The 25,417-nt window shown below is 41.1% G+C and overlaps 2 protein-coding genes across 5 annotated transcripts in view; one reads left to right on the plus strand and one right to left on the minus strand.

Annotated features, from left to right (window-relative positions):
- Positions 1-1,205: 1,205 nt before the first annotated feature.
- Positions 1,206-7,715, minus strand: RBM12B (RNA binding motif protein 12B). The gene is made up of 3 exons (NM_001030944.2): positions 7,621-7,715; positions 4,673-4,718; positions 1,206-3,951 (listed from the first exon to the last, which is right to left on the minus strand). The coding sequence occupies exon 3, from the start codon at positions 3,921-3,923 to the stop codon at positions 1,827-1,829; it is 2,097 nt and encodes a 698-aa protein (NP_001026115.1). The 5' UTR covers positions 3,924-3,951; positions 4,673-4,718; positions 7,621-7,715; the 3' UTR covers positions 1,206-1,826.
- Positions 7,716-7,885: 170 nt separating this feature from the next.
- Positions 7,886-25,417, plus strand: part of TMEM67 (transmembrane protein 67) — a 31,530-nt gene continuing 13,998 nt past the window's right edge. For 2 of the 4 annotated variants that reach the window (XM_418334.8, XM_004939946.4), the window contains exons 1-15: positions 8,512-8,717; positions 10,181-10,269; positions 12,461-12,554; positions 14,540-14,639; positions 15,230-15,299; positions 15,399-15,473; positions 16,915-16,977; positions 17,994-18,148; positions 18,268-18,376; positions 20,506-20,592; positions 21,431-21,496; positions 22,036-22,192; positions 22,570-22,693; positions 23,834-23,939; positions 25,303-25,359. In XM_418334.8, the coding sequence (XP_418334.4) occupies positions 8,552-8,717; positions 10,181-10,269; positions 12,461-12,554; positions 14,540-14,639; positions 15,230-15,299; positions 15,399-15,473; positions 16,915-16,977; positions 17,994-18,148; positions 18,268-18,376; positions 20,506-20,592; positions 21,431-21,496; positions 22,036-22,192; positions 22,570-22,693; positions 23,834-23,939; positions 25,303-25,359 (1,518 nt within the window). In that variant the 5' untranslated portion in view covers positions 8,512-8,551. Of the gene's footprint in view, positions 7,935-8,511; positions 8,718-10,180; positions 10,270-12,460; positions 12,555-14,539; positions 14,640-15,229; positions 15,300-15,398; positions 15,474-16,914; positions 16,978-17,993; positions 18,149-18,267; positions 18,377-20,505; positions 20,593-21,430; positions 21,497-22,035; positions 22,193-22,569; positions 22,694-23,833; positions 23,940-25,302; positions 25,360-25,417 lie in introns of those variants that run through there. The other 2 variants (XM_040695815.2, XM_040695814.2) reach the window with 2 other exon arrangements.

The following is a 25,417-nucleotide window of genomic DNA, read 5'->3' on the forward strand; positions in this document are numbered from 1 at the left end:
GTAGTATTGTGTAGCTGGAAGAACTTCAGAAACAACAAATCATGTAAAGCTGAAGGTGAAAATTGTTTCATTCACTCTATACAAAACAACAGTTGACAACAGTGGCAGAAATTAATAGTACAAATGATGTTAGCTTACCAAAATAATCACGATTAAGTTTCCAACAGCACAATTAGACCAAACAACTTGATTTTGAGGATTCCTGTATTCATGCTATTGTTTTCCCTGCAAAGTCTGTTGGCCTTGTTAGGCATAGTTGTGAGCAACTACTGTGAAGTAAAAGCATCATTTTTAAAAAAAATTGCATTTAAATTCAGAGGAGCGTACAGAACAGTAACACTTCTGAAGTCAATTCCTAACAGTCAGCAGAAGAAGGTAAGTATCATCAGACTTTGAAAGTTTGGCCCCATCTAAGCTCCTGCTCTGAGGAATCTGCATCTACAAAGCTGGCATTAGCATTCTGATTGAAAATGCAGTTCTAGCACTTAGAAGACAAATAATATGCCTCAAGAAATGAAACTGTATCATCTTTTTAAAGGTTACGGAAGAAAAAGGGGGTTGTTTTGTTCATTTCTACTTAAAGACATCATACGAGTTGTAGTGATTATGATTTTATATAAAAGAATTAAGGTCAGTAAGAAGTATTATCCACAGAACTGAAGTTTCCTAATAACCCTGAATTTTGCATGCAGTGCCTATTCCTCAAATGGGCGAGCTTTTATTCTTATCAAAATTTACTTACGTTGTTACCAAACCAATCAAAGCATTCTGAATACTAATTAAGACTATCTTCCTACATAAGAGAATAACGTAACTGGTTGCCAATAACAGATGTTAGCTGAAACTGATTATATTGACCTAGAACATATCCACACCATCATCAGCAAGTTGATGTTCATACGATGAGCATATGAAGGTGAAACAAGGCTACTGAAAGTTCAGGCTGAAGCCAAAATTCTTGACCCAACTCCAATATCCATTTTCTGCCTCAAAGGTATAACTACACTGAGTGAAGAGAAAGCCTATCAACCTGGTTCGTATAGATTCTTGGAGTCTTTATAAACTATATATTCACTGCTGTGTTGACAAACTTTAACAGATGAGTCTTTGCACAGGAAGCAGCCAGCATCATTCTCGCTAAGATCCACGCATGCTGAGAAATAGCCGAGATCAGTAACCGTACAACTTTTAAATAGGACAGACACTTAATAGCAATTTCTTTTTTATTTAAAAAAGTTGAAGAGCCAGCAATGCCAGCTAATGTGAACAGGAAGATCTTTTTTCTTCTAATAGTGATGCCTGCAACCACGTAAAACCGAACAGCTTATACAAAGGAAAAAAAAAAAACAGTCATTTTTTAGTTTTATTAAGCTAACCTCAATAAGAACTGTTATTACTAATGCAGGTAGCACTAAAGTTTTTCTATTTGAACTGTGCATGGTCAATCAACCAACACTTACAATTTTATCTGATGCAAAGTCAGGGACAAGGAATTGAAGCAAACTAAAAAAAAAAATAAACAGAACAACCCAACATTTTTTTTCCTTAAAGAAAGCCTTAAAACTCCATGCTTTTATACCTCGACGTAAGATACTGAGCGTCCTCCAGAACTCTGAAGCTCTTCTCTGTTGTAAGAAGTAGGCACTATATATTTCTCATATCTTAACAATACAGATATTTCAACCAGGAACTTAACCGCACCAGGTACTATTTACAACCGTTGATGGAAACCGTTTCTTCTGCATCTTCTAGGAATTAAAAAAGTGAATGTAACCGTCAATACTGTCAAATCTATAATGTTTTGCACTAAAGCATCTTTACTTCCTTTACAGCAAACTCAACTTAACTTTCCGTGGACCAATTGGCCTATCGTTCAATTCATTAATAGCAGTCATAGCTTCCTCATAGTTTGTCATAGCGACGATGGCGTCACCTGAAGGTAATCCTTGTTCATTGTACTGTACAGAAACTGACTCTGGTATAACTCTGTAGCCATAGAAAAAATCCAGAATCTCATTAGGAGTCGCTTTAAAAGGTAAGTTTTTCAAGCGGATAGGAACAATACGGTCAGAACCACCACTGAAATTTGGGTCCGGCATAAATCTTCCTTCAGGAAAATTTCCCATTTTGTTATTCCCAAACTCCATTCTGCCAAAAGGTTTGCTGTCCCCACCAAAATCCATGAGGGGTGGTGGACCTCTAAAATCCTTAGGAGGGCCCATGAAATTCTCAGGGGGGTGCCTAAATTCAGAAGGATGCCTGAAGTTCCCAGGGGGACCAAATGAATGCATGGGCGGCCCTTGTGGTGGTCCAGGTGAGCCGACCGGACGGGACAGCTCACCTCTGTTATACGCATGTGAATGACCCTGCATTTCATTGGGTGTAGAGAACGGAGCAGTTACACCAAACTTCTGCATCTGCTCTTCAGATATAAGTCTTAGTAGTACCTCTGTTCCCAAAAACCGTTGATGATTTAAATTTTCTGCTTTCATGGCTTGTTCTTCAGATTTAAACTTCACTAGTGCTTCTCCCAGCCCAACTCCTTTGTCATCATAGAGCAAGTAAATATCATCTTCATCAATATCAAACCTCTCAAAAAACCTTTGCACTTCAACTTTGGTCACATCAAATGGAAAATTCCTTACATAAGCACACATCTTCAGGCCAGAATGACCTTCCCGATAACTTTTTTCTGTTATGGCCTGCCCAGGATGACCTCTTTCCTGCGATCTTTTCCTCTCATAAGAATCAAGCATTTTCAACATTGACTTTCTTGAAATGGGAAAAATGTAAACAGAACGATTGAGAAGAACCTTTCTATGACATTCCAAAGCAGCCTGATAATCTCTCTCGTTCTTTAACATCACAAAGGCATCTCTAGTCCTCCTCTGATGCTTTTCCGATAAAATCTTTATTTGTTTGTTGCTTATATCCAGATCAGGGAAAAATTCTCTCAAATCTCTCTTCTCCACATTAGTTGATAGATTCCTTAAGTGTATGTAATATTCCTGGCCGGAAGGTGACTGAGAACGCGTTCTTTGTCTCCTTGGTGATCTTGAATGAGAATGTTTCCTTGCATGCATGTAGCCCGAACTTCTTGGAGAATGTTCTTTGCATAAAAAGTGATCCATTTCATTTGGCATGTCTACCCTCCCACCATATTCAATCCACCGTTCCTCCGTAGTTGGACTTATTTCTATAAACCTCTGACCCATATACTGCCTGTGCCGTTTAAGTCCTTCTAAGGCATCACCGGGCGTAGCAAATTTTACCAAGCAATTACCATTGTTTAAACCATTACGATGCTTTATCAGAATTACTCCATCCACACGTATCCCAGAAAGGAAATCGCGTACTGCATCTTCCGTTGCAGAGTAAGGTATACCACGTAGAAATAAGTAAAGATCATCAGGGTTAAATGCATGAGAATCCTTTCTTGACTGATAGCCTGATTTAGGCATACCTACATCACCTTGTCTTGTGCCATTGGTGTGGAAGCCAGCCTCCGGATGATTTGGTGGTCCATAACCAGGTTTATTTATTCCTTTTGTAAATGCTGCAACTAAATGTGGAACATCTCCAACACCTGATCCACCAGAACCATTAGGACCTGTTCGTCTAGACCCAGGCATAGCTTCTCGTCCCCCACGGTCAAATCGCTTCCGGCTCATTTCTATGGTATTCTGCATTTCTGCCTTGCTGCTGAGAAAGAGCTCTATGCGCGAGTCCTTGATAAACCCTCCTGAACAGCTCATGGCACGCCGTGCATCTTCATCTGTTGCAAATATAATAAAAGCCTCCCCCATTTCTCCTCCAATAATATGCACACCTCCATCGGGAATATTCAATCCCAAGAAGAAACGACGGATATCTGCAGGACCCGCAACAACAGGAAGCCCCTGCAAACGGATGACTACAGCCATGCTGAGCTCAACCCACAGCAAAAATCACCTGCAGACAAAAAGGTACACATGATAGCACGTCTTTAGTACTCAGCTATTACAGTATCTTAACACTTAAACTAGAGCCTTTTTAAATGACTGTCCTTGTCTCAATCAAGAGAAAAGATAGCAAAATTAAAAAAAAAAAAACCCTTTGCAAGTTCACAAGGATAGGATTAAAACAAGATTCACTGGAAGTTGATTAGTCAGAAACAATTAGCTACTCCACCTGCGCAAGTCTATCAGCATTCCCTATCCTAAGGGCAACCAAATCCACCTCAGTTATCCTCTCCATCCATGATACCTGAAGAACGCCTACAGTCTCTCATGGCACAGCTGCTGTATGCCAGAGATCTCAGACCAGTCCTAAGGAACAAAAACTCCTATTTACTTTTGAACAGGACATTTGTGAACATAAACACTAAAAATACTAGATGAAAAAAGGAGAAAAAGGGTAACTGCGACACTGGAAAATGAAGTAACTCAACAGCAGTGATGACTTTACTGCTTTGACAAGTTGCTCTAACCAGTGATCAGTTCTGTTCAATCACGTGTTTTTCTCAGCGTTCAGAAATGTTGCCTCTTTCATGTAGTCAGAGTATTAATTGCAGCAGCCACATGCACTCAGGAGAGCATATCCTAGTTCCCAGCCACAAGTCTGTGCGAATAAACTGCCGTGTACGATCTTGTCACAATACTCAGTGAGAAGTGTTAAGCTTTTGGCAGCTTACCTGTTTCTGCTTGGAAGACCTGATAAATTCTGTAAAATCAACTTAACTGTGGAAAGAAAATGAAACATAATTAATGGCTGATATCTGTACTTCGGTATATAAACTTTGCTACATTGCTGCAGCTTCCATAGCAGCGGCTAATATTAAAGCCAGGCATGTAATGAAACCACAATCTGTGATAAAATGAAGGCCTCCTTCCATGTTCCAAGGAACATTACATCTTTGTGTTTCCAAAGCAAAGGAAATTCAAAAGTTAAGTTGACTTCTGCAAATGATGAAAATACGATGAGGTATTGGTCATCAACCGTGTCATACCCAACCGCTGAAATCAAACAGACCGACTATATACTGGGGATAACCCTCAATTCTTTGAGATCTTGAAAGATGCGTAAGTCCATCTCACGATTACGGTAGGTGTCCATTCTTCTGCAATCCACCTGCTTTCAGAGTTCACAAGAGTATGCTACTCACCAGTCCAGCACCACACTTAACATCAACAGTGAAGACAATCAAAACACCAAACGTATGTAGCGAGAAGAAACTTCAATGAGCTCCTCAATTCACAAAGCAGAATGTGGTATCTTCCCTAAATATTAACTGCCTTTCAAAATTGCTTAATACACCAACTTGATCACATCCAAATTGCAATCATCATCATCTAATGACACACAACACACAGTGTAATACTCTCAGAATAAAGAGAAGCTTCCAGAGCACACAACTATATCCCTTCAAATAGAACAAGAACCCAAGGCACTGTTAACAAGCATGTGCAAAAATCCCCTGCAAAAAACCCTCATTCAGTAACAAGTATAAAGCATTAGACCCCGATGTCAACTTAGCTATTGATCACAGTAACTCTCATTTCACCAAAGTCCAGAAAAGCAACAGCAAAGACCAAATTCTGTAACTAATACATTCTGGTCACTTCTACATCAGCACTTTATAAACACAACTAACCAAAAACAAATGCCTATTTAATACTTGTACTGAAGATCATCAGCTCTCTGTATTTTTGCAGAGAACTAACTCCAGCCAGCAGCCACACAACTGTTCACTCAACATCCCCATCAGCAGGACAGGGAAGAAAATAAGAATGGATGCAAGAAAACTCTTGGTCAAGATCTAGACAGTTTAATACGTAAATTAAAGATTAAAAGGAAAAAAAAAGCAAAACAAAGGAAATCACTCACCAACTCCAACATGAGGATCTGCCTCAGAACAACAACCACCTTAGAAGCCAAAAGGATACCTTGCCTCCCTTTTCCCAGAAAAATCCACAAAACGAAAACCTTCCTCTACCTCAGCCTGTGCTGCTGAGCAGGACACTATATGGTATGAAACATTTCTTTAGTTACCCTGGGCCAGCTGCCTTGGCTGTGTGCCCTCACAACCTCTTGGCCACTCCCTGTCTACCAGCTGGAGTAGCTGAATGAGAAAAAGAAAGCCTTGACCTTGTGCAAGGACTGCGTAGGGAAAGCCAAAACGCTGGTGTCGTCAACACTGTTTAGCCAAAAATCCGGAACACTGCACCATATCGGCTGCTATGAAGAAAGTTAACTCCATCCCAGCTGGACCCACTTTAATCTATCTTCTCAACAGATGTGAAAGCAATGCCAGAAGCAAGGAGAAATTCAAGGGCAGGATTTTCTTTGTAGGGCCTTCATGTCTTGAAAAGTCAAATCCGCTGCCCTGCTACTTGCTGATGTATTTAATCTGTAGTATTTCTGAATTTCATCCCAATCCTTAAACAGCATTCAGAACGGATCTCCTCAGAACTTCTTCGATGATAAAATGGCAAGATCTCTACGATGTACCATGGATACAACATATGACCTTCACTGGTTAAAACCAGACACTTCAAGAAGTCCTTAAACAGAAAAGCAAGATCTGATAACACATTTTTACTGGCTGCACATTAAACAATCAAGCAGTGGGACCTGTAGACAAGCCATCCAACTGTTTAAATGAATGAATACGGTGACTTTTAGGACGCAAGTGCCAAATCATAACCTGAGCATGGACTTCAGAGAATAAGGATTTACATCATAAATAGACTGACAACCTCATGCCACCCATTTCAAAACACAGAAGTACGCACACCAATGCTTTAAGAAATTCTGCCCTTGACTGGGTTAGCTCGAAAGCAGTGCTACATCTGTACTTCCACGCTCTTAGCAAATTTCAAATGCCATTAAAGCCTCACTTAAAACACACTTTGCTCAAAAAAAAAAAAAAAAAAAAAGTGATTATTTTATGAAACTAAGCCTGAATTTGATTGGCGTTTTGTTGCAATGTAGTGAAATTGCAATGGTTTGCAGACAGTGAATGTGCAAACCAGAAGGCACCTTCACGGAAATGTCACAACTGTAAAACCCATTACGTATGAGAATTGTCAAACAGTTGGCGGGGTGGTGATGATCTGTTATTCCCATCGTCTTACAAACGGGCTCTAGCACTGGCAATGGGCTGTCGCACGCCGGTTTCCCGTCGCGGAAGCCAGATGCGGGTGAGCGCCGCAGGCGGGCAGGCCGCTGGCGGAGCCGATCCCAGCGCCGCAGAGCCGCAGCTCCCGCCACAGCCAGCGCAGCGCCTGCCCGGAAGGGAAACGGGTCCCGTCCGCCAGCAGGCCGCAGCTCAGGGCCACGGGACGGAGGCCGAGGAGAACGGGCCGAGCAGGAAGCCGCGCGGCCGCATCTGGGAGCAGGCCCCGTAGGGAGCGAGCCCGGCTTCCCCAGGTGCAGGATGACGGGAGGGCCCGTGGAGAGAAGGGCGAGAGGCAGCCCGGCGGCGCGAGGAGGCCTCGGGCGACGGCCGCGCAACGGCTCCGAAACGGCCGGGCTGCCGAGGAGCGGCAACACGCGGCCGACTCGCAGCGGGAACCCCGCGCCCTCGGTGACCGGAGCGCCCCGGGACCCCAGGCGCCGTCCCTCACGGCATCCACCCACCGGACAGGCCGCCGGGACAGCCTCCGCGCCGAGCGCCGCTCCCCGCAGCTCGCGGCGCAGTACCGCCAAAATGGCGCCCTCCGCACTTCCCTCCCACAACGCTCCGCGTAGGAACCCAACTGCGCCTGCGCGACCCCCTCCCCTGCCCTTGAAACCCCGCAAGTTCTTCCGCCCCTCTCCGCCAGCACCCGGCTCGGGGGTGTCTCTTCCGTAAGGCGCGCTTCTGCAAGCCGCCACCGTGTGCGCATGCGTGGCGCTTTGGCGCGCAGTCGGCGTCCGGCAGCCCTGAGAGAAGCGGCGCTGCGGCCGTGCGCGTGTGTGGCGTTCATCTCTCTCAGCGCGGTCGGGCCGCGTCTTGGCGTCGCGTTTGCCTCAGTAGCTGCACTGCCAGTTTCTTCTCAGAAAAATAACATACAAAGCACTTTTATTATACCTTGTTATCATGCTTTAACGTTTGGATAGCGACAGGACAAGGGGGAATGGTTTTAAACTGAGACGGGAGGTTTAGGTTAGATATTAGGAGGAAGTTTTTCACACAGAGGGTGGTGACACACTGGAACAGGTTGCCCAAGGAGGTTGTGGATGCCCCATCCCTGGAGGCATTCAAAGCCAGGCTGGATGTGGCTCTGGGCAGCCTGGTCTGGTGGTTCGCGACCCTGCACATAGCAGGGGGGGTTGAAACTCGATGATCGTTGTCCTTTTTAGCCCAGGCATTCTACGATTCTGATTACTATATACGTAACCGCTTTAGAAGTGAGGTACCAGAAAGCGAACCGTCAGCTCTCCGTTACAGCGGCGTTACCAACGCAGCGGCAGCCCCTCGCAGTCCCCCGCCCCGCGCACCCCGTCACACGTTCCCGCCCCGCGCAGTCCCTCCCGGCCGCCGTACGAGGCAGCCGTGGGCGGGTAGCGCTGGAGGCCGCCCGTAGCCATGGCGACCGCCGCCGCGCTGCTGCTGCTGTTCTGGATATCGCCGTCCGCCCGCGGCTTCTCGCTGCCCTTGCAGCGTCCCGGCGACTGCGGCGATGAGCGCTACTTCGACATCTCGCGGCTGTCCTGCGGGCCCTGCGGGGCGCACCAGAGGCGGAGCGCCAGCGGTGAGCGGGCCGGGGCGGCGCTGCGCGGGGCAGGCACGAGTGGCGGTGCGAGGGTGGCGTACGGAACCAAAGAGGAGAGCGGCTGGGGTTGAAAGGGACCTTAAAGCCCACCCAGATCCAGCCCCCTGCCGCGGGGAGGGACACCGCCCAGCAGCTCAGGGTGCCCAGGGCACCACCAACCTGGCCATCAGCGCCGGCGGGGATGGGGCGCCCACAGCTCTGTGGGCAGCTGTGCCAGCGCCTCACCGCCCTCTGAGTGAGAAATGTCCTCCTTACGTCCCGTCTGAATCTCTGGCAGGATAGCCGACCATTCTGACCAATGCTGGTTCTGTAAAACTGGGGTGGTAGGGATGCTAGTGGTGCTTCAGCGTTAGGGAGCATTTCACATCATTGCACGTGATTTTTCCTTGCCCAAATTTAGGAGTTTGCGTAATAATAAATACGGTTCACTGGCACTTAGAATCAGTTTTATTTTGTAGTATGTGCTTAGACATATGGAGATAAATCCATGATAGTGAGGCTGAAAAGTTTATGAAAAAAAAAGGTATTGAGCGTTAGCAAGTGCTGTGAAAGTAGTGTTTACATGAATTTCAATGTTACTCATTGAAATTTCAAGGTAAACCTTATTTCTCATGGAAAATTTTAAGTCTTTAAAATAGCTTTAAAACTGCTTTTATATTCTGATGAATTTTTGTAGGTAATCACAGAATCACAGAATTGCTCAGGTTGGAAAAGACCTTCAAGATCATCGAGTCCAACCACAACCTAAACATACTACCCACACTCTAACAACCCTCCACTAAATCATGTCCCTGAGCACCACATCCAAATGGTTTTTAAACACGTCCAGGGATGGTGACTCAACCACCTCCCTGGGGAGCCTATTCCAGTGCTTAACAACCCTTTCTGTAAAGAAGTGTAAAGAAGATAGCCAACCTAAACCTCCCCTGGCACAACTTGAGGCCATTTCCCCTCATCCTGTCACCTGTCACCAGTGAGAAGAGACCAACCCTGCTGTCGCTGCAAGCACCTTTCAGATACTGGAAGAGAGCAATAAGGTCTCCCCTCAGCCTCCTTTTCATCGTATTCAAAGGATAAAAACTGAATTCAGATATATAATGCTGGTGACAGTGTGGAGGGCGGGCTAAGGATGGCACTGTGGCATTATTAAACCAATTGATAGAGCTGGAGAAAAAACACAAAAACACAAGTTTGATGTGTTCTCCCTCAGCCCCTCATGTATCACTCAACTCTGTAACATTCTCCCAAAACCTGTTCCTGTAAACAATGACATAAACATATTTTTTTAATAAACAAGATAATTTTCACATCTTACTTCTGTGTTTTATGCATACATCTGAAAAATTGTATTGATTCCTTGAGGAAAAAATAACAATTGTTCTTAGTACTCTGTGACAAAAAAATCAATTTTATATAGATTAAAAGCTTGTTTTTGTTTTCAGGTAGTTCATGTGTGTGTCTGCCAGGATATAGGATGGTTTCTAATAACGGTGGGTCCTCTGTTATCTGTGAAAAATGCCCAGAAAATATGGTGAGTATTGAACTTTGTGTACTTTGCCATAATACTGATACTAAATTTCCATCTGACTGCGAGCTGCTTTTCATTTAAAATAATTTTGAGAAATAGTCTTGGAAATTTTTGACTTTAAAACCATGTTTATCCGTAAGATATATTTCTCTTCAGAATGATACATTATTTCAGAGGCATCTTCTCATTATAAATTTACTCCACTGTCAAAGCAAGAGGATTTAAAATGTTCAATTTCCTTCCAGTGCTGTTGTGTTCTGTCTCATGTTATATTACCCTTGCACAGACACCAACCACTGTTTTATAGAATGCTGAAGAAGAATTGCAGCTCCTAAGTGTCTTATTTATATAAATTCCATTATAGATTGTAATATTCAGGCTGTATCTTCCTACTCCTTGATATTTTACTTTGAAATGAGCTGCTGCTTTTATGTTACTGTAATTATACCTATGCACCCTTATAGTTTGCTCAATTCTTTCTGCCTGTCTTGACAAATTAAAGTATAATTCAGTGCCATATTCAAAATACAGAGATAGAGGCACCAGCCTTAACCATCCTTCTCCCTCTACAGTAAACAGAGAAATAATATTTCTCCAGGGGAAAAAAGTCTTCTAGAATGACACCAAGCTGAGTGGTGCAGTTGACAGCTAGAGGGAAGGAATGCTCTGCTGAGGGACCACGAAAGGCTTGAGAGGTGGGCCCATGCCAACCTCGTGAAGTTCAAGAAGGCCAAGTGCAAGGTCCTGCACCTGGGTCAAGACAGTCCCAAGCACAGATACAGGCTGGGCAGAGAATGGTTTGAGATGGCCCTGAGGAGAAGGATTTGGGGGTGTCAGTTGATGAAAGATTCAACATGAGCCTTCAATGTGCACTTGCAGCCCAGAATGCTAACGGTATCTTGGGTTGTGCCAGGAGAAATGTGACCAACAGGTCGAGAGAGGTGATTCTGCCCCTCTACTCTGCTCTTGTGAGACCCTGCCTGGACTACTGCATCCAGTTCTGAGGCCCCCAACAAAGGAAGGACAGGGAACTGTTGGAGCAGGTCCAGAGGAGGGCTGTGAAGATGATCAGAGGGCTGGAGCACCTCCTCTACAAGGACAGGCTGAGAGAGCTGGGGCTCTTCAGCCTGGAGAAGAGAAGGCTCCAAGGAGACCTTATAGTAACCTTGCAGTACCTGAAGGGGGGCTACAGAAAAGCTGGGGAGGGACTTCTTATAAGGACAGGTAGCAAAAGGACCAAATGAAATGGCTTTAAACCAGAAGAGGGTAGATTTAGACTAGATATTAGGAGAAATTCTTTACTGTGAGGCTGGTGAGACACTGGAACAGGCTGCCCGGTGAGGTTGTGGTTGCCCCCTCCCTGGAAGCATTTGAGGCCAGGCTGGATGGGGCTGTGGGCAACCTGGTGTAGAGGGAGGTGTGCCTGCCTATAGCAGGGGGTTGGAACTAGGTGATCTCAAAGGTCCCTTCCAACCCAAACCATTCTATGATTCTGTGATTCTAGAGTACTTTCCTTCTGATAGCTGCAGAAAAACTCAAGAGATGAGCTTTATTGCATAAGTTTAGCAACTAACTGGGTAATGCAAGTAATTTTCCTCTTCTTTTCATCTTGTTTCACTAGACAAAGTCCTTGGCAAATATCTATTGGTATTTTTGTCATTCCACTTGTAACAGTGGTGATCTTCTTTGATCCCATGGCAGTGGAGAAGGGAATAATATCTGTATCACCCAAAGATTATCATTTATCTTCACTTCCCCCACTGTTTTTGATCTGTGGTGCCATTACTCCTCAATATAACAGAAGTGCGCTTGTGAACTGTTCAGATACATCCATGCAGTTATGAGAGCTGATCAACTCTAAGACTTCTCCATTTCCACTATTTCTGTATATGTAAATATGACTTTATGCATTGGTATTCTTATTGCTTTTATATGTATGTCTACATATATATATTTTAGCAGAAAAACTCCGTATCATTTTTAAACTTAGTACCTTCAGTGAACTCTTGTCTTCACTACAGGTGTAAACTAATGCTTCAGAAAGACTTAAAAACACTTTTTTTGGTCTATCTTTGCATAGGAATTATGTTGTTGCATTTGAACACATTTTCTTGTAAATGACACCTGGATCAGTCATTCTTCACAGATAATTGATTGTTTTTGAAAACGTTAATAGCTTTATGTTTAATTTTAGAGTGGGGTTACTCAAGATGGATGGAATTGTATTACTTGCCCTAAGGGTATGACTTCTGAAGGGAAATGTAAATGCCTCAGCAATGAAATATTAGGTAAGAATCATATACAAGTTATGAGATATTATTGCTTGTTTCAGATATTTGAGTTCTATTAAATAAAAAAGGAAATTTAACATATGTTTGCATTTGTAAGGTAACAATTTAGCATTGCTTTTGATCTCAGATTTCAGTCCTCAAAGAGAGCAAGTAAATCTTTATCACTGTTCCTTGAAATGAAAGCTGATGTGAAAGAGTTGTAGAAATGAATACTGCAACACTACATCACTTTCTTGAAGCTGGTTGGCACATGGAAGTAGGTGGTGAAATGGGGAGTAAAACCGATTTCATTGCAGACTTAAGAAAAAACACATAAATGTTTCGGAGAATATAATACATGCATACTTTGCAGTACAGGAATTACAGATATATGGGCAGGTGGAACAGAGTAGCCTGAGCACACCAAGCAAGCCGCTGTGTGTTAAGATCTGTGGATTTCATGCTTCCCTAAAATGTACTAAATCTGTGACTACCTGACAAATGCCTCCCTAAATCTGCAGCTCTTACCTGATGCCCCGTAGTAGTTACAGATGCATTTCAGTAAACACAGAACATGAATTTTGCTGTTAATTTTAGTTTCTGTATTAAATACATTTTTGCTAATCTTGCATAATTAAAAAAAAAAAAACAAAGAGCGAAGAATGACTTTATTAAAGGATGTTAAAAGAGTTTCTGAGAGCTCCAGTTTTCTCATTTGCAAAGACACAGGATGGAAAAGAATTTTCACGTGTCTGTAATTCTTTGATTAAATGTATACTCATGTCCAGTTTGGTTTAATTTCTTACATAGTGTACTGGAGAGTCATGCTTTTTTGAGTGACTAATTTGAATTTTTTTAGGAATCTCTAGAAATGTTAATATCACATGAAAAAATGTATCTATTCTGAGCCGCTTTGGTTTGAAATAGCAAAGCAGCAGTACATGAAATACTTCATTTATACAAACTGGGGGAAGATCTCCTTGAGAGCAGCCCTGTGGAGAAGGATTTGGGGGTCCTGGTAGATGAGAAGCTGGACATGGGCCAGCAGTGTGCGCTTGCAGCCCGGAAGGCCAACTGTGTTCTGGGCTGCATTGAAAAAGGGGTGGTCAGCAGGGAGAGAGAGGGAGGTGATTGTGTCCCTCTACTCAGCTCTTGTGAGGCCCCATCTGGAGTACTGCGTCCAGGCCTGGGGCCCCCAGTACAGGAAGGACGTGGAGCTCTTGGAGCGGGTCCAGAGGAGAGCCACTAAGATGATCAGAGGGCTGGAGCACCTCTCCTATGAGGGGAGGCTGAGGTAACTGGGCTTGTTTAGCTTGGAGAAGAGAAGGCTCTGGGGAGACCTCATTGTGGCCTTCCAATACTTGAAGGGAGCATATAAACAGGAGGGGGAACGGCTGCTTACAAGGGTGGATGGTGATAGGACAAGGGGGAATGGTTTTAAACTGAGACAGGGGAGGTTTAGGTTGGATATTAGGAGGAAGTTTTTCACACAGAGAGTGGTGACGCACTGGAACAGGTTGCCCAAGGAGGCTGTGGATGCCCCATCCCTGGAGGCATTCAAGGCCAGGCTGGATGCGGCTCTGGGCAGCCTGGTCTGGTGGTTGGTGACCCTGCACATAGCAGGGGGGTTGAAACTGGATGATCATTATGGTCCTTTTCAACCCAGGCCATTCTGTGTTTATGATTTCTCATTACTACAATGGTGTGTGTGTGCCATATAAACAACACATTCGTATGCATACGTATATAGTCATAGAATCATTCAGGTTGGAAAAGACCTCTAAGATCATCAAGTCCAACCGTCAGCCCAACATAAATATATATGAATATGCATTTACAGTGGATGTATCATGCAAGTTATGCTTTTGATTTGGAGGAGATAAAATCTGCATTTATTTCAGATCGCTGCATTGACGCTTTCATTTTATTAGCACTTTTTTTAAGCTGCATGACATGCTGTGCATCATGCTGTTATATCACAGCTGCTTTTCTTTTCAACTCAGTGGAAAGAGGTGTTGATGGCGTTTTGCTAAATGAAGCACTGTGCATAGTTTGTAATGGGAGCCCACAGTCATTCTCTGCTTCAGATGTGTTAGGAAGTAGGTAAGTATTCTTCCTTTTGTACTGATCAATTTGGAAGTGTCATATTCTGTTTAAATGGGATATTTTTGAGATAAAGTCTGTATCTGTGGGATATAAACATTTCTGGATAATAGAAGTGTTCTCTTTTGCTTCTACTGTATACATCCTTAAAGCTTAGTGAGAGTTTTAAAAGCAATGAGTTGGAATTTCTCAAGCCAATATCAAACTTATATGCGTTGCATTCAATAAAATCCTTACCTGACCAGCATTGTTCTTTTGGTTTTTTTTGGTTTTTTTTTGTGTGCGTGTGCTTTGCTTTTGAGGGCTTTTTTGTTGTTGTTTTTATTTTGCTTCGGTGTGACTACAAGCAGGCTTTGTACTGCAAGCACAAACAATTTTGTTAACTAACTGTATCATTTCTTTGCTTCTTCACTGATGGTAGAAACAAACTGATAATGAGTTTTGGATTTCAGTTTGAATTGTTGAAGATGCTCATGGTGTCATTAGGCCTTACCTCTTTAAAAGACATCCTATGTAATCAGCTTTCACTAAGTACTTAATATCATACTTAACTGCATTTTAAGTGTTTTCTTCGTGTTTGCAATCTGTAGGTGTGTAAGATGTGAACAGACATTCATCAATGTAAGCATGTCGTGTGACTGTAGCAGCCCGAATATTTTAGTAAGTAGAGGAACACTTATTGCATTGAAGTTCAGAAAAATGAAAAGTTGTGTTGAAAAATACAAATGTTTCCATTTTAAAATTTCATTTCTTTTTCAGAGTGGAGGTTTATGTTTCAGTGCTCGTGAAAGCTTACCTCCAAAGGGAATTGCTACTGTTCGGTTTGGACAGGTAGTAAGTATTTTTATACTGAAGCGTTTTCAAGCTGTATCCAGTAAGTCTTTTAAATTCTCTTCCTGGAAAACAAAGGTGGTGGTTTGCTGTCCTGTTGCAGCAATTGTGAGGTAGTCTGCATCAGCATAGAGAGTAGATATGTAGATCTGGCCATCATTGCTCTGTTGGGATAGGTTTAAGAACATCTTGGAAGCTGAAAAGTGGAGGTAATTTACATGAATTTCGTATCAAAACAAGTTGTATGTGGTCTGTTGTATTTATTGTATGTGGACTTCTTTGGTGGTGTGCAGCAACAGAACAAGGGGCAACAGGCAGAAAGCTTCCTGAAGCACAGGAAGTTCCATACTAAAACAAGGAAGAACTTCTTTACTGTGAGAGTGGCAGAGCACTGGATCAGGCTTCCCAGAGAGGCTGTGGAGTCTCCGTCTCTGGGAATATTCAAGACCCATCTTGTTGGGAAGATTTCTGCTCCAATAGGCTTGCTTATTTGCAAAGAGACAGAGGAGTCTTCAGCTTTCTTTATTCGAATAAAGGGAGAGTCTACTGAGGGCATTCCTAAGTAGGATCTCTCGATCCATCAGAGGCCCAGCCTCTTTTTACTACTATACCCTGATGCTATAGTCAGATCTCCCCTTGCCCCATTGGCTACAGTACTCAGGGTTCACATTCTTCTCAGTTCACCTACCACATGTTCATCTCCCCAATAGACACCCCCCTTCATTTCCAGTGTTTTTACAAACTTTGTAATCTGGATTCAGAGTTTGCAGTTTTGCCCAACTAGAGCTATCTTTGTGTCCTGTTGGGCACACAATATGTATAAGCAGGTATTAAACTTGCATCTCCTGCCATATATCTACAGGATAAATTTGTTCAAATAGTTCTCCTCAGCTTTCATTCATCAGTCTTACCTTATTTTGCAAGCACATCTTATCCTTCTTCATTCATCTCAGTCTCAACTCCTACCTGTGCGACCTACTGTAGGGAACCTGCTTTAGCAGGGGGGTTGGCCTCTGTGATTTAAAGCACACTGGTATCACAAAAACATGCAGAAGAGTTCAAGAGTTTGGTTCAAATCTAATTGTAAAATGCAAGTGGTGAAATAATGAATTTGGCAAATGTGGTTCCAAGTTAAACTTACCATGCAGTCAACTCTTTACTCTTAAAATTATTAGTACTTCCTTGTGCAATAAAAAGAGTTCCTTTATCACAATCTGTTCTCAAAACTTCAGTATTTCCACTCTTATTATGTGTATTTTGTCTAACTTAGTGGAGTGAAACATTTTGGTGGTTGAGTTTAGAAGAGAGCTGGTTCCATTTAGACATTTACAAAGGTCAGAAAGCTCTTATAAAAAATAAACAGCATCTTCTGTTTGACAGTTTCCCAGACTGTTTTGTGTTAATTGTTCTGAACAAACACAGTGAAGCTGTTCCTTACTTACAGGGTGTAACACTGACATCAGCTTGGTTTCTGAAAAACCTGGAAGCCTCAGCCTCTGCCTGCTGGGTGAGTTTCAATAATGTTTGCAGTTTGCTTTTTTATACGGAACAAGTACTCTGCATAAAAGCCCCTCTAACACGAGGCTTTAGTTTGTAAAAATTGGCTTGCTTGTTTTAAATAACCTTATTTTGAGAAGACAGTAGATAAGAGAAATATATATACAGAATGACTATTAAGCTCTGATCAGTGGTAATGCAAGTCTGTGGCTGAAATCTTCACAGGGTGAAAAGTGGTAAAGTCCTGCAATAGTCAGTTTTCTGTTGAGTATATTGGGGAAGGGACCCCTCAAAAATTGGCAGCTGGTCTTTATGTCTTCAGTGGCTCTCAGTTGATAATTCCATTTTGTGATGGAGAAGGATAACCATTGAACCTTCCATTTTATTTCTGTTTTGATTTATGTGTTAATTCATTTAACTGTATATTGCTTTGGGTGGCAGTAGCTGTGAAGAGTAGCTGCAGCAACAGAATCATGTACAGTTGTGAAGGGGATAAGCCTCTTTACCAGCTCTCTTACCACACACCTGCTTTGCCATATTCCTTTCCTCACAACCATGCTTTAACTTTTCACGTCCCACGTTTTCTCCCCATTTCACACACACTGCTCTGAGACATATCCTCCTGCTCATCCCCTTCATTCTCACCAACTGAATCTGTTCTCATCCCTTACATAAGTTTCTCCTGTTTCTCCTTCAGCCTGCTGAGCTCTTCGAAGGTGCTGCCTGAATGTTTGTGCAGCTGCTGATCTCACCCATGCAAAGGCAGTAGGTGATGGCGAGTTAATACTAGTGCTGTGATTGGCACCTGTGTATAGCTGCCAGGAATTACTTCTGCCCATCATGTGGCAGCAGTTTGTTTGCCAAAAATGTAGAACCGGAATAACAAAGAAAATAGTAGGTGTTGGCCAAACAAAATCACTTTCAAGTGCAGACGAAGTTTAGGAATGACTAAAGATAACGAGTTTTCTATCTCACGAAAAGGAGTTCATAGATTTTTTTCTGTGTTCCTGTGTTTCTTCACTGCAGTTGTACTCTAACCTAACAGCATGCCAAGCTCTTGGAAATATGTGTGTGATGAATATGAACTCACTGAGTTCTTCAAGTACCGATGCCTGCAGTTTATTTCAATATATTTATGCCAATACAGCAAGGCTAGGCATTGTCCATTCAATAGCATTCTGGTAAGTTACCTTGTCCATTACGTTCCGTCTTGAATTGTGTTCATGGAGTTTATTATTCTAAGTGTTCTTTGATTTAAACTGTTGTGTTTCTTCAGAGAAAACACTGTGATTTTTTTCAGGAGGCATAATCTGCCATGGCTGTATTATGGAGATCAACCAGGATTAGCATCCAAAGTGCTTGAGACAAATCATCTCCCTACAATCTTCAGTTTTAAAGGAAGAAGTGAGGTAAGTGATAGGGAACAGACACAGGGAAACGGATGTTAGGAAGAGGACATCATCACATAAAAAGTTTTCAATTTGTTGCAGATCCAAGTCCACTAAAGATGATTTCTAGGCAGCTGGTGTAACAAAACTCAGTGGGAGATCTGTATGGAAGAAGAAAGTGATATTTGTGTAAAAAACAATTCTCCAGGAAAATAGTATTTTACTAGCTCACACTTGCACACACATTTCTGTTGCTCATAATTGTATACTCACATTCATAATGTAAAGATAAGCCTGCCTAAGTGATCTGACCAGGACCAATTGTGTGTGACACAGGAAAAAAACCAGCTATTAAGTCCTTAATAAGACTCCAGGATTCTTCTGGATGGGCAATGATAAACTAGAATTTAGACAGATCTTTATACCTCTGCAAAGTTAATAGGAGGTTAGGCATTGTCCTTCACTCCCAATATTCTTTACTTCAGTTCCTGTCAGTCTTAAGAAAGTTGTTGTATGTATTTTTCCCTTACTTGAAATATGTACATCCTTACAGCTGTGTCAGTTTTCCTCATGAGCTAATGAGACAAATAAGGGTGTATGTGATGTGCTGTAACTTTGCTTCTGTACGCAGAAGCAAAGGGTGCAGGGTTTTTACTGACATGTCTGATCTGTGGTTTTATCTCAGCCCTCTCATCAGTTACAGTGATGGAAGCTGCGTTCTCCATTGTTGCTACACTCTATTTAAGCCCTTCATTCTCTTGTTTTTGGCACTTATGCACGTGTTTCCATTCATATGTCAATTACATCAACTTTCATTCTTGTGTTACAAATCTGAACAAGCTGAGTCCTATCAGAAATTGATTCAGTCTATCATTCCAGCTCAGAAATTTCATTTTCTTTAGATAAGTAATTAGTGTTTTATTTTATGAAATTGTTTTAAAGTTAGTAAAATTGGAATAGTTCACACAAATTAAGTAGATCACAGAGAATAAATAGTTTTAGTGGTAACCTGATCTTTATACTGCTATATTTATCTTTTCTCCCAGTTGACTCAAAAATAAACTAATAGTGTTTTTAGCCAAGTTGAGTTGTGTTTTACATAAAACAAAGTTGCAGTGTTGCAGTTCAGCTTCTGCTTTAACAACTAAAAAGCGTTCATAGTAAGGCTGAAGGTCTGAGGCTGCTGTCTGTTAGATACCTGCATAGATTTCAGATTACATAGGGCATATCTACCTGTATAATGAACTTAACGTGAATAGATTCTTCCAGTCCTACTAGTTTTAACAACAGAGACCCATAAAATAAAATACTTATTATATATCTATAGGAAGTGGAAATATGAGGCTGGAGCAATATACTAAATCCCTTCCAGCAAAATAGAAAAAGTCATGTTGTAATTGAGCTGTTTTGTCACTGTCAATCAAAATATCTCAGCATTTATTACTTTTGTTAGGTTTACCTTTACCTGCCAGCACTGAGATAAATATAGGAGGTCAGAGGCCTCTCAGCAGCAATCAAGAAGTAAGAGTCATGTTCTTTTTCACTAAGTTTAAATAAGTGCTTTTTACAGTCATGTAAGGCTGCCAGCCATTAAGTGAGGTTAGAGAGTCCACTCCTTCTGGTTGCACAGGTGTATTGTTTGCAACCGTGCTCCCGGGTCTGGCCATGCCCCTTTATCAGGTGCTCAATCATTGGTTCAGGCCATGCCCTAAGGGCCTCATACACCAAGAAAGCTCAGTGTAATCACCACCAAATGTTGCAAGTAGTAGAATAAGTGTAGATCTGGTAGAAGTACAACAGTAGTATGGTTTTGTAGCTTTTAGGTTGTAGGTAATTTGCATTGACTGTGAATTTGAGTTGAGCAAATGCCTGTTATGTCTACAATTATGTGTATGCACTCAAGAGAAACTGAGTCATTCTCTTGGAAGCTTTCAGTTTGAGGACAAAAAATACAACAAAAAGTGAGGTTGTAAAAAAAAATAGATAATTATGTTTAAAAACAAACAAAAAAAGAAGTAAAATACCAAAGGTATAAAATCTAAGGGGGAAAAATAAATCATTATGCTGAAAGTTTTAGAGGTGCATAAAACAATGAGACAGTAATCCCTAAAGCATTTTTTTGTTTGTCTCTTTGTTTTTCTTTGTCTCAGGATGTGAAACTGCAGTTTATTGCAGCCTCATATGATGCAGCAGGAAACTTTCTTAAATGGCAAAGCTTGGAAGGAGGCCTCTTACAAGTAGGTTGGATTTAATTTCCTTTTCTTTTTTTTTGATAGTGCAGTGTTCTGATTGCCTTTAGCCAAAGCCTTGAAACAAAAGCCAAGTGTTTCATTAATACAGTAGTGACAGTTCATAAGATAAATATAGTTAGATTAGGGAAAACAACCCTTGACTGAGGCTCAAAGTGATCTCTCCAAAATGAAGAGTATAAACTCAGCAACCCATCATCCTTTGGGCCAGTATCCGTTTAAAATACCTGAAAGTTTTGAGAAACAGCAAAAATTGGAAGCTATGGAATGTTACAGAGTATTATTTGTTTAGCAGTCCAGCAGTGATGTAGGCTCTCTCAGCAATTCTCTAGGCAGGCAATAAGAGGAACACAGGCAAAAACAATCAGGAATTATCCGTCCTCTTTTCTAAGCTCTTCATGTCACTCTTGGCGCACTTCGCTTTAAATGCTTCAGTATCCGCAGAAGAATAGTTGACATTCAGGGTTTAGATGGTGACTGCTGTTTGTTTTGTTACTGTCTCAGGATGAATTGTCTTGCTTCTGCCTTCCAAATGTTCAGGAAAGTAGTGTTTGAGAAAATGGGTTACTGAGCTAGTGATGACATTGGAAAATACTGGGCAAGTAAGAATAAATTGAAACACCATTTTTAAGAACACCTACATTAGTACAATAAGTATTATTGTTTGCTCTTTAAAATCAATCCTTCTTAAAAATAGAACAAAACTCAGTGTATATTTTGTGAGCCTGCTCAATATATATTAACTGCTTGGGGTACCTGTGAATATTTAGTGCCAGAAAATAACAGCCTAATTGAATTAGCCTAATTATTATTATGTTTTGTTCAGCTTTGTCCTGATACCCAGAATAAATTGAATGCAGCTTATGTATTTGGAACGACTTACGAACAAAGTGTAAGTAAGAGAGAAAATGCTTTTCTGAATATTTGAATTAAACTGCATTACGTATCATCAGTACCTCAGTGCTAAGCAGTCCCAGCTTTCCCAGCCTTTCCTTATAGGAGAGGTGCTCCGGTCCCTTCATCACCTTCATGGCCCTGCACTGGGCTATATCAAGTAGCTGTGTACCTCTTGTGCTGGTGAGCAGAGAACCAGGCACAGTCTTCCGTGACTGTGGTGTTTGTGCTGTTTCTAATTCTACGTTTGAAAGTTGCTAGAATATTTTTTTCATGGTCTTTTGAAAAACAGCAGAAGAAATGTTAGCAGAGCTTCATTCTCCTCATTGGTTATCTGGTCAACTGCAGTCATTTTTATGAGCTTTGTATGAAATCATTAATACGTCATAATTGCTTGCAGATAGCTGGAATGCCTTATCTTTTGCAAAGGGCGTAGAATGGATTTCACAGCAATTTTATAAGGGAAGTATCCACGAGTTGAGAAAATCATTAAATGGCTGAAGTGACCTTTGTCTTCTGACGTTTTTTTTCTCGTAGTGCAAGATTTCCATTGCCAAGATTTTACTGGACTTTTCTAATCCAGTTTTTTATGACCTATTCTTTGAATATAATGGTGACAATGGGCAGCAATACCTTTGGGCTGTGCCGGTTTTAAATCTGAATCTTCAGTACAGTGAGATGTATGTGAATCAAGGTAAGAATATCACCGTATGAATTCTCTGAATTGAAATAATCTGAATGACTGAGAATACCAAGGAATGTATTAATTACAGTCTCCAAGTTGTTTTTAAAAATACCTTCATCCACTGGAATTTGTTTCTTTTTTTTGTATATTTACCATTTTTGTAGGCATGTTCTGATAATGTTTTGTGCAAATTTTGGTTGAAGATACTGGTCCAATCAATAATTTGCACAAAAAGGTTATCTGGTGTTACGATATACTTGTTTAAATTGAAAACATGTAATTCTCCATCCTGAATACAAGAGTACATACTGCTTTTATTAGATTTCATTCTGCTTGTGCATTGAATCAATTTCTTAAGTATTACAAGACTCATTTTCTTTTCAAAGGCAGCAATATGAACAACTGGCTTTTGACTCGTCGCTTCTTTTTGGTGGATACACTGAGTGGAAGAGAAAATGATTTGGGGAAACTACCAAGAATAATCCGAGTTGCTAGCAAAATAACAATAAGGTGATGAAATGCGTATGATATACAATCTTGTGCAATCTGCATTTTGTGGTGTCTTAAATGGAAGTTGTTTTGTTATGTTGTTTCTCCTATGTCCTGTGCTGTCCTTCCTATTGCTTACTTGAAAATAGCAAGAGTTTCTGTAGGTTATTCTCCTGAGTGAGTGAAAATACCTAATGCTGATTTGTGGGCTTTATAGTCACTGTGATTACTTCTCAGTTAAGGTGGATCAGGCTACGTATGCATAATACAAGTTAATGGGCATTCGGTCATCTTATATGAGCAAGTGTCATCAGAACTCCTCTGTTGTTTTTTGATGTGTATATTGCTGACTATATGAGGATGCTACCTCATATTCCATATTCTTTTTGCAGTTTTTTTACAAGCTGTGGCCTATAAGTGTTGTCTTACTGTCCAGAATGGTCTTGTAGTTATTTAGGTAGAAGACTGCCTTTTAGGCTCATCACTGCTTGTTACTCTGAAGGGGAATCTGTTTTGAAAGAACGTTTTCTTTCCTTCTTTATATAACATGCTTCTCTGAGATGACTGTCTAAACAAAATGGAGGTCTTTCATCAGCACTTCCTTACAATTTATTATGAAATTAGAGTTAAAAAGATTGCTGACTAGCAGTGTCTTGTCACCTATGCAGGTGAGCATCTTGAAGGTTAATTTGTTAGCTCACGTTGCTATGATGTACATATAATGTTGTTCAAAAAAAAAAATAATAAGGATTAGTTTATGCAGGAGACCTTAGGAGAACAATACTGTTCTCCCCCTTCCCCCCAAAAACAGAATAATGACAAATTCTAAATAAACATAGAATAGTTTGTTGTGTAATGTTTTGAAAAAGTCACCTTTTGGAATTGACTTCCAGAATGTGAACAGTATGTAAAGATTGATTCGAGCATCGTCTTACAAATAAACACCCTTCCCAGCTTTTCCTTTTATCCATTTGTGTGTGTGCCTTTTGGGTTGCTTTTAAAATGTGAATTGCCACAACTCTGAGTTTGTACTGCACATTTTATTGATCAGGTTGTTCTCTTCATGTAGCATTTTCCTGTTAGCACAAGTTTCAATCAATACCTTCCAAGCAGCTCATCCATTTGCTACATTTAAATAATACTCTGTTTGTATTTCTACAGTATTCGTCTGGTATCCCACACTCAGAAAGGAACCATCTACCCACCTCTCATTACTGTTGCTTACACAGATGTGCTTGTCCAAAACCCTGATACCCAGAGCGTGATGGTGAGACCCTCGTGCTATCTTAATTGATCTGGTTTGTTAATCGAGCTTTTAGTTCTGTTGAAATTCTGCTTGATTGAGCATGTTGGAGGGGTTGTAAAAAGTTAAGCAGTCGATAGTTCAGCTCAGTTCTGAAGTTGCACGTTTGCACCAAAACAAAGCTTTTAAGACGAAGCAGTTAAAAGCCTTTCCCTTTTGTCTTGAGTCTTTTTTAAATCAAGATACGTAGGATTTTACAACTGGGTACGTAATGGTAAATGAGACTGTAGTGCAAAGGAAATAGTAAAAGTATCCATAATTTGTGCAGTGCACTAAAAGCAGCGATTTATGCAAGAAATTGAATATTTTTCTTCAAAGAAGTGCATTAAGAGGAAGTTGTTATGACACAGTTCAGATCACTTGTGGTTTAAGTTAAAATATTGATAATGCATATGTAATGTCCTTTATTTTTTTGTCTGCTTATGTTTATTATTTGCAACAGAACTTTAAGAATTAAAGTAAAATAATCCAATAATCTGTAGCCAGAGCAATCAGAAACTAGTGCCTTGTTTGCTTGTTAGATCACACTGCTTATAAATAAATGAAAATACTGAATTTAATATAACACAATAATGATTCTGCCACAAATAAATACTAACAATAATGTTTTCTGCTTATCAACGTTCCTCAGCAGTTCAGGTATCCAGTTCAGATAGACATTCAACTGGAAATTCCTGGTACTGAAACCATTCCTTGCATTCTGTATTATCTGCACGAAAGGAAGGAAGGGATGGGGAATTAGAGGAATAGAAAAACAAAAGTCAGACTTCTTCTCTGTCGATATCATGTCTTTATTTAACCACAGAATTAGGTCTTAGAATAGGTAAATAGCTGGAGAGAGCAATTTTGGTGTTGTGTGGCAGTTTTTATTTCACTCAGGTTGGGAAAGAAAGGTGTCTGAGCTATGTAAGAGCTCACTTAATGATTTTGTATGTTGATGTAGTTAGACTAAATCTTCTTTTAATCAACAGTGGTAAAGGGGAAAGTATCAAACCTGTGGTGGCTACTTTGACATGGAAAAAATGCATGCAGAGTCGAAAGGATTATAATGGGGTGCAGCTGTTCACCTGGAGGTAGTAGGGGTTCATCCCCAGTGTTAGCGTTAGTAAAGTCAGCACTAAAAGTAGGAAGAACACATGCCAGTACTACACTTAGTACTGTAGCGCATCAGCTGAGGATGCGTGCATAAAAAGCTTGATGTTGCACCCGCATTGTAACCCTAGATGGGAATCCCTATTAACTAACAACTGTGAACCACCACTGGTTACAATGGTTGTGGCATTTAAAGATTTCTGTAGATATTTACTTTTTCTATCTTAATATTCAGGTTTCCTTCTCAGTCCGTTATGAGATGAATCAGTCGGAGGCTCAGATTCAGACAGATGTAAGTTGTATTGCCATTTAATTCACCAATATAATGATTTACTTCTATTTTCTCTTTT

The sequence above is a fragment of the Gallus gallus genome, chromosome 2 (genome assembly GCF_016699485.2).
Source record: "Gallus gallus isolate bGalGal1 chromosome 2, bGalGal1.mat.broiler.GRCg7b, whole genome shotgun sequence".
NCBI classification, from domain to species: domain Eukaryota; kingdom Metazoa; phylum Chordata; class Aves; order Galliformes; family Phasianidae; genus Gallus; species Gallus gallus.

Excerpts from the sequence above, each read along its gene's own strand:
- RBM12B (NM_001030944.2), bottom strand. The coding sequence starts at position 3,923 with ATGGCTGTAGTCATCCGTTTGCAGGGGCTTCCTGTTGTTGCGGGTCCT.